The 15,397-nt window shown below is 42.0% G+C and overlaps 1 protein-coding gene across 2 annotated transcripts in view; it reads left to right on the forward strand.

The window, feature by feature from the left end:
- Window positions 1-15,397, forward strand: part of LOC147748172 (butyrophilin subfamily 2 member A2-like) — a 154,928-nt gene that overhangs the window by 74,035 nt on the left and 65,496 nt on the right. For both annotated transcript variants that reach the window (XM_086959079.1, XM_086959080.1), the window contains exons 7-9: window positions 154-174; window positions 8,425-8,445; window positions 9,457-9,477. In XM_086959079.1, coding sequence (XP_086815205.1) covers window positions 154-174; window positions 8,425-8,445; window positions 9,457-9,477 — 63 coding nt within the window. The remainder of the gene's footprint in view (window positions 1-153; window positions 175-8,424; window positions 8,446-9,456; window positions 9,478-15,397) is intronic.

Genomic DNA, 15,397 nt, shown 5'->3' on the forward strand with positions numbered 1-15,397 from the left:
GTATGTTTTGTTATTATGCTGTTCATAAGCATAGACAGCAGGCATAATTCATGGAGAAATACCCAGATTGGTGAACCAATGCCAAATGTCTTTAAAAAAATGTTCAACTGATTAGGCACAATACGAATAATCAATTTTCCCTTCCTTTTGCAGCTTCTGAGACCAACGATACAGGTAAGAGTTACTAAACGGACATGAGAAGCCGATTTGAAATAGCAACCTATGTAAAGTGGATTAACAATGTCTGCAACTGAAATTATCAAGTTGTTTTAATTGGAATTCATTGTGGGTCTAAGATAGTAGGTTGTCCACATGTTTGAAGTCTCTGGTCCGGGGAGTTCCAAGCACACAAATAACATGCATTACTATCTTTGCTTCCAGTGACCATTTGCTGCTCTTCATGATGGGGGTGAAACCAGTGATATCAAGGTGCTATACAATGTGCCCGACATTGGCCAGCAGACTGAGTTTGTTTCTTATGTCTGCCAAGCCAGTGATATTAAGTTTTTGCATTTTGAGGGTGGTGCCATCTGTCAAATCAGGAATACAGAGTATGGAAGGATAATCTTATGTATGTGTAGTATGCATCTAGGTTATGTGTGGTAGTAAGGCTCTGTGTGCAGCAGTCTGAGTACTGAAGCCAGTGGGATCAGTTCATTATACCGCGGGATTAGCAGGATGGATGATAAGGACAGATTCCACAGACAGTGGAAATGTACTGCCTGTATTCCAGTGGCGGGAATGTGGCAATCCAGACACTGAAGTTAGGAGGATGGAGATCAAGTTTCAGAAATTCCATGAAGACTTGATAAACTAGGGGTTGTTGATTAGTTATTGCTGAGCACTGCCATTTGGTTGATGGTGGAGGATGGAACTGTAGTTTTGTGTTTTCACTGTGGCAGTTTCTAGACCAACCCTACCATATAGTCCCTTTGTCTGTCCTAATTATTATTTTAGACAGGCTGATGGCATTGTGACCATGGGATGGGTGCTTCTGTTGCCATAATGGCACCTGCTGTGAAAACCATTACATTACACATAGGCTTTGTCTGGAGAGCAGCATGAGAAGGACACTTAAAAGTGAAACCAACGAAACTGGTACTGAAGTTTAAGACGGTGGATCCACACCCTATGTCTGGAAAATAAGTATAAAAAAAATCCTCCAAACATCCTAACTCTCTTCCAGTCCCGAGTGCTCCTTGACCAAGGAGGATATACTCTGCAGAGTACTTGAAGTGCTGCCAGTCTCCAAGAGGTGAGGCAACCTCACCTGAAGCCTGCATTTCTGCTGGAGGATCTGAGGGTCTGTCTTGTGCCTATAAATATTCATGCTTGGCGAAAAAAGGCAGGAGTGTGCATGACCCTGTAGGAGACGAGGCTGAGAAGCACAGTGTTCCTGGTGTGTGGAGCATCCAGAGAAAAAAGATGGTATCAGAGCAAAGCCAGGAGCGGCTTGTATTGTGAGTAGGTCCTCTGGCCTATCTGCATGGTTCCTACCTTACATGAAAACCTTCCTGAAGACCGCACTAAAGCAAGGGTGGCTATGTCACTGCAGGCCACGAAAAAGTGTCACTGCATCTGATTCCAGGATATCGAGTAGGGACCTAATCACTGAGCCCCATCAGCCTTTGAAGTGTAATTGCACCTCACCACAGTGAGCCTGATTTGCCCCCTTTGGCCACAACTAGAAGATCTATGCTGTGGTCCCAGACAGGCCATGCTGCCTTCACCCAATGATATGTGCACCAAAGAGGCTTGCACAAACACAAAAGGTGCAAACTGCACTACCTCACCAATCAACTTGCAAGACTAGGTGCACAGGCATTACAAAGCTTTAGAGTGTTCAGAGCAAAAAGACTGAGATGGACTCCAAAGCAGTTGAACACAGAGACATGAGACTCTCTGCCTGAAGAAAACCAAAGGTAACTACAAGTGATAGAGATGCACCTAAGACCATTGAGCTAATAATTATATTCTGCACCATGCCTAGTTCATGCCTCTGCCACCAGTATAGGGCATTGTATTCCTAGGGGTACCATGAGGGCAGAGGATAATGGAGCAGTAGATTGTAGCATCTTCTGTAGAATACAATCAGGCATACAAGCCTGTATTCGATTACCATAACATTAATTGTGTAGTATTTTGTGCATTTGTGTGGTTAAAGGAATAAAAGTCACTACCACAGACAACACCACCATGTATGACTTTACCAAGCATGCACAAGTACACTTAAAATGCATTTAAGTCAAAATAATCACATTTACCATTTCCACGCAAACCACAACTACACATTTATAGCACCTTATTTCTTATACATACACATATATAAGTATGTGTGCTCATTAACACTTTCCTGAGCTACCCTGAACACAAAAAAACACTTAGAACTCCAAAGTGCTTGCCTTCTGTGAACCCTGAAAACGCCCTACTGCCTCATAACACTATACTGTACTTCTCTGAACACTGTAGGGGTGGGCGAAGAATTCTGCTCTGCTGGCAGAGTTTAGAGTTTTGCCCACTTCACGCTCCATGCGGAGCGCAGAGTTCCCAAAAACTCAGCGAAGTGACGCAGAGCAGAGTTTTTCTCGAGCTGCTCACCAACGGTAAGTTGGCGAGCGCTTGTGAGTAAAAATAATACGCTTGACCTCCTCCTGGCAAGTTTTCTCATCGCAGGTGGTCCTGGCAGGTCGCAACCTCTCGCGTTGAGAAGTCTGCCATACGCGTTGAGGAAGCTTCCGCTCGAGTAGAAGGTCTGCTCGAGCGTCTGAAAGCAGTAGCATCCTCTGGTGTGACACATAGTGCAGTTCGCACTGATTACAGCGCAGGACAAACTCGTGCTAAAAATCAGTTGGTTATCTGTCAAGCTCAGCAGCACCGGAAATACAAAGCCCCTCTTCATTGCTGAATTGTTCTCTTAACAAAAGTAACTTACAGGTGTAGGTTTACTATTACATTTTTGAGTGATTTTACTACTTTGTACTATTCACAAAATCCGAGTGTAAAGTTACTCAGAAGTGTAGATGTACACCTTTCTAATCCATGAAACAGGGAGTGGAGCCAAATGTAAGAGGGAAAGTTACTACTGTCAAAAAGAAACATTCGCAAGTCCAGCACCACTCTGGGACAACCACTGGTACTGCAAGGCCCTCCTTTAAAAAATAATGGAGATATGAACTTGCAATAAAATGTCAGAGGAAATAATCTTAAATTATTTAAAATAGTTAAAACAATAAATACATGTGATGACCGCTGGCCCAGTACACTTGGTGTATCCTAAACAGAAAGATGTTGGGGTCCTACCACATGTAAAACTGATAGTTTTGCTGTCTAGTGTTCACACAATAGACGTTTTCACCTGATTCAGGCAGGGGTGTCAATTCTTTCTACAAAAGGTTTGATGGGCAAAACTTGGCAAAATTTGAATGTGGAAAAACTGCAGTGTCCAGAAAGACCTGCAGTATCACTCCATTATTCCCCATTCAGATCTGTGGAATTTGGAATGGAGGTTATATGGCAGAGCGGGAAACAACAAATCTGGCGGAGTTTATATTTAGCCAAGCACTTTTAATGCGCTAAAATGCTAGCCCGTTCAAATGAAGGCCAGTGTCCTACTTTACATTGCCTTTGTGCATTGTAAAGAAACAGCAGCAAGATTTCAAGGGGATCTCTGCACACATTTCCCATTTTTCTCTTTGTTTTGTTCATTTATAATAAATATGATCTTGGTATATATTGTAAATTACATAGGTGAATGGGGACTCCCTGTGATACTTTAAGGTCTAGAGGAGGGAGTGACAGTCTAAAACAAACAATGAGGGGAACCTCTATACTGACCTATATTTCTTTACATCTGAGCATTAAAGTCTCTACAAGGTTACAATTACGATGCTGTATAAGAACAAGAGATAATTCATTAAAACATGGAATGTATATTTGATTTCTTTCATTTATTTTATATCTTTTGCATAACAAATTATTTTTTTCATTTTCTAGTGATCATTTTATCAAAGTTACAAAACAGTGACGTGGTAACATATGTGTATATATAATTAAAAAATGCATGGTTGAATCATGTCTAAACACAAACCCCTAAGCAATACATATAAAGTAACTTTCACTCATACCTTCATTCATACAAATTCAAACTTTCATACCCATTATTCTAACATTACTGACAATAACACAAAACAGTGAAAAAAGTGAACAACATGTATCGTGTCCTCCGATAGACTCCTCAGAATATGGCTAGACCCCGTTATCTTATTTCTTCCTTTTTGTTTTTAGGGTTAGCAGTTTTTAGTGCTCATTTCCTTTCCTTCTCCAGATTTTGATTTCTGATTTAAACTGAGGGTGTCTGATGCGTACGGTCTACGTACGTTTCGGTGATGTGCTTAGTTTGCTTCACCATCTTCAGGGCCAACATGTAAATGGACAACAGACAGGTGCATACATACAGTTAAAACGAAGGGGTTTTCATTATCTGTGTCTGCGTTGACACTATTAGGACCCTTTTAGGAAAATAGATTTTATGGACAGTCGTGTCTCTGTGAAGGTAGCTTCTGAAGAGTTTTGGATCCTCCAGATGTATCTGCGGTTAGGATTAAAAGCTATAATGTGAGTTCTCTGGGCCTATATTATCGGTCATTATTTCTTTGGGACCTATATGCAGAGAAAACTACTCGCATCCACGGGCGCCTCCGGCCGATGTCACTGCCACTGACATCAGTTCCTTTATATGTATAAAATAATAAATGAAAGAAATCAAATATACATTCCATGTCTTAATGAATTATCTCTTGTTCTTATGCAGATTCATAATTGTAACTTTGTAGAGACTTTAATGCTCAGATGTAAAGAAATATAGGTCAGTATAGAGGCTCCCCTCATTATATATTGTAAATTATCCAATTATGAGGAAGAACAAGTTTGCAATGGTAAAAATTCCAACTTGGAAAATGTATGAGATTTTTGAGGCAAAAATTGGGACCTTCATCTGTGTTCAGATATAACAGGTGATCTATTCTGAGCCATTAAATTCTTGCCTCGTGTCTCAGCCAGTCATTAGAATCACATTCTGCCATTTCATCCATAAAGCTGGTAAAAGCAGTACCCCTACCTCAGTGGGCAAATTTGGCGAGTGATATATTGCCCTAATATTGTCTACTATAGTGAGATATTCTGCTCTTATACTCTCTATTTAGCGTTGTACAATCTATCTTCAGACTATTGTGCTAAGTGTCTGGCATTCATTTTAAGCAACAACTGTGTTTAGCTTTGCACTTTAAAAACAAAAGAATACGTAGGAGACTGGAATAATGTTGCCTTTGCCTAATAAGGCAGTAAACATCCTGCTTATAATGCCTTTGAAATATGGATCAACAGTTGTGTGTATGATTTATAGAAATTGGAAGCAATTATTTGTGACTTTAAGCCTTTCATTGTCACTAATTAGAGGTGTTCCTCATAAGTTTATTTTAGAAGAATTTGTATGTTTTTTAGTTTCATGAACTAAAACTAATTCTATACATTTTCTTCTGCTTAATGCTCCTTTGAGTACCAACCATCCAAAATAAACACTTTATTCGGTTTGGTCATAAGCCAGTTCCTTTGATTGATTGTTTTATCTCATTACTCTATGGCCATGGAATGTCTCTGAGTTGCATTACACCTATTACATGCAGTCGGGGTACTTCATCCCACATATCATTTTTCAAAGCTTATGTTATTTAAGTAAGCATGCTTTAATGTGTATATCTGTTTCATTTTGCATGTTAGTCATAATTTGTTTGTTCTGCGTAAATATCTATTTCTGGGTAGGGTTATTTTTCTTCCTTGAGAATAAACGTTCCTGCACAAATGTCATTGAGCCTCATTAGAGAAACGTGGGGAAGCACAAATGAGTTAGCAAGCCCATTACATAAGGCCTGGTAGGCCACAGCAGAGGCATCTACCATTGCTAAAATGATCTTGGGGCAGGCCACAGCCGGTTTACCGCCTACACAGATTGACCTCGTGCAAGGGGTGGTCCCAATGCAAATGAGGTTTCGCTCCTTCTATCATCGGTGGTGTGATATCTTTAACTACTCAAATGCTTGTGGTGGGTGTGAATGAATGAATGAATATTAGATTCATAGAGCGCAAACTTAGCCCCAAGGCCCTGCAGGAGAGATAATGTGGAAACAGCCTATCCTATCGTTTTGGGGACCGACACTTATTTTTTTACTCATCTGACATTGACTGAGAGCAAGAAAGGGAAAAATAAACAAACAGGAAAGGAAGAGGAGGAAGAGCAAGTCGGAAAAACCTTCACAAAGGTTATAAGCAGGGATCAGCAAGAATGACATAAAGGTGCAGGGAGTGTCGAGTAGTGGATTCAAGAGGCCTGAGGTGAATTTGGGTTTAAGCACTGACATTTAATAGTACCGGCCGCAGGCTCCTGAGCTGTGCGTTGGGCACTTGCACTGTCGGGGGGGGCGGGGGTCATCTCCGAGGGCCTTAATGCTCCAGTAGAGGAGAAATGCTTGTTTCACGCCTCTGGGGAAAACGCCTTTCATGCCTATCAATTACTGGGTGAAAATAGCTGGATGGTAAAATGGTTTGCACTGTCCTTTTTGCCACTAGCCAGAGAGATGTTTCTGCTAGACCTGGCATTCTTGTTGTGGTTTTTCCTCCTAACATCTTTGCCTTCAACCTCCTGTTTTGCTGACTTGTTTTTTTCAACTTTAGTACTCTGCCCACTTTACCACTGCTAACCAGTGCTAAAGTGCTGGTGCTCTTATTATCAAATTTGGTTATACTCAACTTTCATATTTAATTTACTTGTAAGTTCTTAGTAAGGTAGCAATACCTCTGCTGAGGGCCTGAAATTAAATGTTATTAGTGAGCCTGCCACACTGCTTGTGCCACGCACATTAGCAGCACTTTAACCATATCAAGGTCTTCCATTGCAGCCTGTGTGTGCAGTTTTGAACTACCATTTCAACTTGGCAAACCAAACCTTTTACCAGACACCAACCTTACTTTTTAATGCCTATACGTCACCCCTAGGGTAAGCCTAGAGAGCCCACTTTTGATCTCCAAACTGTGTCTGCTGAAAATGGCTGGCAATAAGCTAATAGACCTCATTTCTTGCATTGAAATGTAATGTTATGAACAATTTCATACAGAGGAAAAATATCCTCAATTCTTCAAATATCCTGCGGAAGATCTACCTAACCTAGAAAAAAACTGAAATGAGACTTGACTGGAAGGGTAGTAAGCACAGGGCGCTTTCTTACACCTAAACAAGATAGAAAAGCTGTGGTGTGTCTGAACTCTTCCATACATCACTAGTCTGTAATGTTGTTGTGATGTGGTTCCAGAAGAATGGCTGATATACATTTGCTAAGATCAACATCCATGGCTATGGGCTGTGTCCTTGTCCCCAGTATTAACAAAGTGAATTTAATTACAAAAATACAAAGACTGGCTGAAAGATCTGAAAGGTGGCCACCTATGAAAATATGTGGACTGAAGGATCAAACCCATATTACTCTACTTTTCCCTACTTTACTTTGCCCCTTTTCCCTTTCCCCTCTAACCACACTCTTAAAATCCACACACCGCATTCTCCAATAGGAGTCTTTTTGATACTCACCCAAAACCATCCCTTTATTTTCTTCACAATCTTCAATTTTTTCTCCTCTAGCAGCTTGAGCTGCTGCCATTCAAATCTGCCCTCTGCGCTAGACTCAACATTGTGTGATTCTGGGCAAATCACCTAAATTCCTTGCATTTAAATGTGTGTAAACTGTATTTCTGTAATCCCCACTTGATGCATTTGATCTTGTAGATAATCTCCTGAACCCTCATAATGTACAGTGCTCTGTTGCTTCAGAAGTAGATTTGAACTGTATAAATACTAGGCCTTGGCGGTGAACTGTTCAGTTCGCAGAGTTTTCCACACTCAGTGGAGCTCATGTGGAGCAGAGTTTTTCCTCGCTCACCCATGGTAGTTTGGAGTGCAAGGGTAAGGACAGTTCAATTCTAGAGCACTTCCCAGTGTGATTTCTTAACGCGAGAGGTCGAGGATGGTCGGTACCGCTCTTGTTGAGAAACCTTCCATTCGCGTTGAGGAAGCTGCTGCTCGAGTAGAACTTCTACTCGAGCGGCAGAAAGAAGCAGCTCCTTCTTGCACTATGATTTTACAGCGCAGGACAAACACCCGGTGTTGAAAATCAGTGCCAATCGCACAAATTAATGTACTCTGCCAATTGTGAAACTCCGCGTAGCTTGGCTGTGTTTTTTTTGGCTGTGTTTTTTTTGTCATTTTGCTGAACTCTGTAAAGTCCACCAAGTCTTATAAATACCAATACATACATAATGTTATTTAAAAAAAAAAAAGTTTGTATGTTGAGTGTCATCTATTGTTCTTTTCTTTTGCAGGCGCTGACCCCAGTAACATAGGTAAGGCTTGCTAAACTGTTCAGAGAAGCCTGATGTAATTCCTAAAATGACAACTAACTTGGGTTTGATTTGTTATAATTTGATTACTTTATTGTAGCAGAGATCGAAATCTATTTTAGGTAAGTTCAGAGTAGTTGTACCTCAAAGCATCAATTGTGTTGCTTGATCAAATGTAAAGTTATAACAGTCACTATTTCAGTTAATGAGCACATTGTATGGCAAAGTGGATTCTGGATCAGTGGAAGAGGTCATGGTGAATTGGGTATGAATGTTAGAGATTTGTTGATAAGAGTCCCATCCACTCAATACTTTGGCTGCCATTGCTCAACGCAGTCTTCCAGATAAACTATAGAAAGCAGTTTATTTCTGTCCAATGTCTCTGCCAATGGAATTAGGTTCTGCTTTTGGGACGATAATGCAGGAAGTACTCTTTTCTCTTATGTTGAGCACTCCATGGGAGAGCGTGTGCTTTCGTACACTCCTTTGTTGTAGTTCCTTCAAATACAGCCCCGTTACCCCCCCCCCCCCCCCCCCCCCCCCGCATCACCCACCCATTTCAGCCGCTTCCATTTCGAAATAGTGGGCAAGTGCGGCTACAATATTTGCAGCTTCCAGGAAGGGGTGCACATTACTTTTGAAAACATAGGAAATATATAACATAATTGTACTTGAGCGATGTGTACTCCGGCATAAAGGGGAGGATGCCCAAACATAAGGGGTTCATTACCTCAAGTTTATTTTTTACAAATAGACGCACACTAAAGTGATGGCCCTGTGTGTTCGTTCAAATAAACCAATACTACACGAGCCAGAATGCACTGACTGGTGACGTAAATAAAAACCTTGCAGTGACAACCAGGTGTTCTTGTGATATGGAAGAAACATAGTAATCTAGGGAAATCAGTAATTCAGGATAATTTACGAAAATAGCAATGCAGTAATACAAATAGATTCTCTGCCAAGTGCCTCGGTGTTGTAAATTCTAATGTCTTCTGTCTTCTTTCTTTGCAGGAGATGACGCCCAGCCTGCAGGTATGAATAGATTGTGAACAGAGATACTTTCAGGGTTCCTGTGCAAAAGAGTAATATAGAAATCCCCGTTCTTTCTGCCTAGCCAGGAAACTTAACCTCACGTTCTTTGTTGCATGAACTCAATTAAATGTCGATTGTATTCTGATTTATTATAAAGTCACACAAAAGTAAGTGTAAAAAAAATCCTATCAAGTAGAAATTGTATGGAAGGCCGCTCGATGAATACATTTTTTTTTTTTACAAAAATTACAAATCTTTCTGTCAACATTCTCTCAAGCCCATCGAGATTTCAAAGTAATATTTGATATACTGTATTTAGTGCATCTGCAAAACGCAAGAAATAACTAAAGATCAAATGTCATTGAAATACAAAATTAAAGTGTTGGCGATTCAAGTGTATACATATATACATTTTTCATCATGGAGAGTAGGGCTCTGCATGATCAATCTCAATTATTTTTATAGGAGCAAAATTGGGAAGCAATTTCCATAAAAAGAGAAGTACAAGTCTCTTCCTTTGGAACTGGTTGATGTGTACCAGAGTCAATGTTTTTTTAACTAGGCTTTACGTTCTTGCTGCTGCTTGACCATAACCCATTGCAGGGCCGGCTTTAGCACTGGTGGTGCCTGGTGCAAGAATTATCTTTCTCTTTTTGGTTGTTTCCATGTTCTCTTCTGGCTCTTTGCCCGTACCCATCCCCCTTCATAGCATCTCTAACTTTCTCTCTTTCTCTCTCACAATAAATGGATCTCTCACTCCTTTACACTTTACATTCCTATTGTCTCCTTCATAATCCCCCTCTGTCGCCTCCACATCTATCAGGCTTCTCTTAATTTGCCCCACCTTCATCTTTCTCGCTTTCTTTCTCTTTTGAAAAACAAATGAGGACTCTAATCTGAAAGACAGAGACAAGCTTAAACCCCCCCCCCCCGTCCCCCCCAAAAGAAAAAGATGGAGGCCTAAACCAATATATCATCAATGAGATCTGGTGGTAACTGACACCAGAGCCATGATGTTGACATAATGATGCATTAGCGAGTCCCGCTGATATTACACAGTGACAAATGTAATATTCACTTACTTCAATACATCATTGCTGCAATGATTTGCGGCCGCTAATGCCCAATATATCATGCTATATTGTGATCATTTTTTCAATTCTTCACACCTACAAGCAACACTCTGATTAAAGGCTCTACTTGTGACCTCCAAACTGTGTTTGCTTTTGTGACGATGGCTGGCAATTAGCTAATAGACCTAATTTCTTGCATTGAAACGTAATGTTATGGACAATGTCATAAAGAAGAAAAGTACTCTCAATTCTTCAAATATCCCCTAACTCAGTGAAGCGTGTCGGAAGGAGGATGCAAGACCATACTTTTGACCTCCCACCAGTACATGCTTTCACGACAATGGCTGGCAATAAGCTAAAAGACCTAATTTCTTGAATTGAAATGTAATTTCATAAAGAGGAAAAATATCTGCAGTTCTTCAATTGTCTTGCAGTGCGTTGTCCAACTGTGGAAGATTTAATTAACCTAGAAAGATCCTAAAAGAGACTTGACTGGCAGGAGAGTGAGCACAGGGTGCTCTCTTACACCTAAATAGAAAAGCTGTGGTGTCTGTATTCTTAAATAAATCACTATTCTGCAGTGCTGTGATGATGTAGACCTATAGGAATGCCTGATGTACATTTACTAAGATAAACATCTATGGCTATGAGCTGGTTATATGCTACCTGTGTTCTTGTCTCTAGTAGTAACAAAGTGATTTTTTTCAAAAAAATACAAAGACTGTCTGAAAGATATAGTAACGTTGACACCTATGAAAATATGTGGACTTGAGGATGAAACCCATATTACTCTCTACTTCTCCCCATTTCCATTCTCCCTGCTTCCTTCTTCACCCCAACCACACTCTTGCAATTTGCACGCCACTTTCTCCAATGGGAGTCTTTTTGTTACTCTCCCAAAACATCCCTTTATTTTCTTCACTATCTTGTATTTTTTCTCCCCTTTACATTTTTCGAACCTGTGAAACCTACTGGCATTGTATGAGGGTGATGTCTTCGACCATCTGCTCTGTTATGCCTGAGGATATATGGCCTAGCAGCTCGAGCTGCTACAATTCAAATACCACCCTTGGCACTAGACTCAACATTGTGTGATTCTGGACAAATCACCTATTCTCCTTGCATCTAGATGTGTGTAAATTGAATTTATGTAATCCCCACTTGATGTACACGATCTTGTAGATAATCTCTTGGCCCCTCGCATAATGTATGGTGCTCCTTCGCTTCACAACTATGTTTATGCTATATAGATACCAATATAATGCTGGCTCTGGTGCCTCAGAGGAGAAATGCATCCACTGCAGTGAACCGTGTTCAACCTCATGGTCACAGGTTCAAATCCAGGCGGGTCCACTCAGCCATTCATCCATCCGAGGTCAATAAAATGAGTACCGTTGGGTAACAATAAACATCTGATATTTAGTGCCAAGAAGGCTACGTGTGAAAGTGTTCTATACAAATGTTATGTAATAAACATAATACCATAAAGAGTTTAGATGTATGTAGAGTGTCGCCTTTTCTTTTCCAGGCACTACCCCCGGTAATGGAGGTATGGCTTGCTAAACTTCCTTAAATGAGCACTAATTTGGGTTTCATTTGGTATAGTTTGATTACTCTATTGTAGCAGAGATGGCTATCTATTTTAGGTGAATTCAAAATGGTTGTACCTCAGACTACCAATATCGTCTGTGTTGCTTGATCTCAAATGTAACTTTTTGTTGATTATAGTCACTGTTTCAGTGAACACCTTGGCTGCTAGAGGTTTTCCCCCCGGTGCTGGACTCACAGTTACCTTTATTCATGACAAGCTCAGCTCGTCATAAGCACAGCTCAACCGTGCCTCATGACGAGCTCAGTCATGATGAGCTGAGCTCGTCATGAGCAGCGAAGGGGTTAAAGAGCTCATGATATGGCCGCGTGGATTCTAGATCAGTCGAAGAGGAGATTGTAAATTGGGTATGAATGTTAGAGACTGACAAGGGTCCCATCTTCTCCATACTTTGGCTGTCATAGCTCAACACTGTCTTCCAGTTAAACTATTCGAAGCTGTTTAATTCTGACCATTGTCTCTGCCAATGGAATACAGTCCTGCCTTTGTTACAATAATGCAGGATCACACTTTTTTTTTTCGTTAAGCACTCCATGAGAGAGTGTGTTTTCTTACACTCTTTCGTTTGCAGTCCCTTCAAAAATTACTCCCTCATTGAAGCACCTTCCCTATCAAAAATACGTGTAAAGTGTGGGTACAGGAATTGACACTCCCACCGAGGAAACCATGCACATTACTTTTGAAATCCTAGGAAGTTTATAATGGTCACATTGATTAAGGATCAAAATCCCCAGATAAAAGGTACCATCACCCAAGGGTCACATATTCTTATACCCTTTATATCTGTTAATTTATAGACCCCATCACCCTAAAACCATTGGTTAGTAACTGGGCAAACCATTACAACATAATCAGGAGATCTTAGAAGTCTATTACCTTTCAGTATGCACCTCTAGAAGCTTGCTACTCAAGGAGTACTCATACCTAGTCAATTCATGGGTCACCTCCAGATTCTCATCATGACTTTGCCTTTTCTTTAACCTTTTTCTCACCTTCCATTACAACTGTATTTTGATACTTTATCAATGTGATCATTGTGGATTTCCTTTTTTCTCAGTAATGATATGCACTGTTTTCTGGGTGTGCAAGTCGTTGTGCCTAACATTTTCCAATTTTTTTACTGATTGCATTCAATAAGATATCTGATAGAGACTTCTAGCTGCAGATTCCTTACCTTTGAATTTCAAAAGTGTCAGGCTGGATCCGGAAGCATTTGCTGACAAATACCCCTTGCTTGCGCAGCTGAGTGGCTCTATTTGGCTTTGCGTAACTTTGGCGTCGGTTATGACATCGCTGTACCTATATTGGCACCACCCAGGTGTGCAGACGTCGGTTCTTTTCTTTCCCCACCAGTTAAGCGCCGATCCAGAAAGAGCTACCCCTCTATCACTTTTTGACAGGCCTTTTCTAGACTTCTGGTTGAATTCTGAATTTTTTCCAACTTCGAGTGCAAGGATGCATTCGAGGACGACGGATGGTTCAAGCCTTACAGTGCCTGTCGCTATATGATGTTGGTTACCGACCCCCACCTCGTCTGTCTCTGGTGTCTTGAGCGCGATCAAGATTCGAAGTCCTGCTTAGACTGTCAGGCTATGCTTCCGCTTGCGGAAGCGGGCCAGGAAGCTACTTCAGATTGGCAGTCGACACCGTCCAGCTAAACGTCAGTGCCTTTGATACCTCCGGCGCACACCGGCGGCGCCAGCCCCATCCTCATCCCCAACGACACAGATGACATTGCTCAATGTCGATTCCAGTGCCAATTGAACCCAGGGTTTCTATGTTGTCGCTTGAACACTTTGAGGATGTGGTGGGCTCAGGAGAGGAATGGGAAGGGTCTTTGAACCCTTTGGAACACCGGGATGACTCTGCAGAGCAGTTGGACTGGTATGGGGAACTTGGGGAAGCCAGTGGACTAGACGCTTCTACAGATACTGGCATTCTATCTCTGCCTACTGTGGCTGTGGAAGAGGGAGCAACCCATGCCATGGTGGTTAAAAGGGCTACTGAGGTCCTCAGACCAGAGCTGCCTTTCGTGCAGCTCTGGACTAATCTCCTGACTGAAGGGCTTCAACCTGGGGCTTCCACCTCCGAACCCCCTTTGCCCTTTATTGAAGCATTAACTGATGTCCTTCTAGGCACGTGGTCCGAGTCTAGCACAGGGGCTCCTGTGAAAAGGAAAATTGCACGTCACCATCACTCAGCTCCAGGCGATTCAAAGTTCCTCGGCCAACACCCCACCCCAAAAGTTTGGTGGTGCAGGCCTCCACATCTCAGGGCGCCTTCTGCCCCTCCATATAGGGAATCAAAGAAGCTGAATTCATTTGGTAAGAAGATGTTTTCTTCCTCCAGCCGGGCATTGTGGTCGGTGAATACTGCATGCTGATTGGGCCATTTCTCCCACTCCCTTTGGGAGACGGTTGCACAAGTGCTGCCAGTAGGTCTGAAGGAGGCCCGGGCTGTGCTCGCTCAGGCCGTTAAGGATGGGAGTGTTGTGCTAATCCATTGTGCTTTGCACACAGGGTTTGAATCCCATCCTCGTCGCCAAAGATTTTGTTATCAAATGATGATCCAACTTCCAGGGTGCAGCTTAAGTAGTATTTAATAAGATAGTAAGATCAAGAGTGGAAGTATAGAGAGCCCCACCAGGAGCAGCCTTCCTTCTGCTCAGTCCATACACCAACTGACCATCTCACTTATCTAACATTCCACAGCGTCACCACGCACCAACAGACCACACCACACTCACACTGGCTGAGCAGCAAGTATAACCGAGAGATGAAGTGAAATTCAACATAAGGTGTGGCCTGGATATGACCGATGTACTAGGCAGATTGATTTCCACAACAGTGGCCTTGAGGCACCACACCTGGCTTAGGACAACTGCTTTCTTAGGTGACGTCCAGGCAAATTTGATGGACAAGCCTTTCGATGGAACCCATCTTTTTGGGGAAAGGCAGATTCGTCCCTAGTGAGGTTCAAGGACTCTCGAGTTACGGCCAGATCTTTGGGCCTCTCTTCTTCTCCTCGTGGCCAGTCTACCTTTTGCCCCTTTCATGGAAACGGAAGGGGTCTCCAGCCCTGTCCACCCTATCCAAGCCACCATCCTGCGCAGGCTTCCCAAGCCATGCAGGGACGTGAACGCGGTTCATTCCGACCTAGGAATAGGAGACTGAAGTCATCAGCCACTCTGCTGCAGTCCTAGTCTGACTCTGCAAGACCACACCACTTCAGTTGGCAG

This window comes from Lissotriton vulgaris, chromosome 1_1 (genome assembly GCF_964263255.1).
Source record: "Lissotriton vulgaris chromosome 1_1, aLisVul1.2, whole genome shotgun sequence".
NCBI classification, from domain to species: Eukaryota; Metazoa; Chordata; class Amphibia; order Caudata; family Salamandridae; genus Lissotriton; species Lissotriton vulgaris.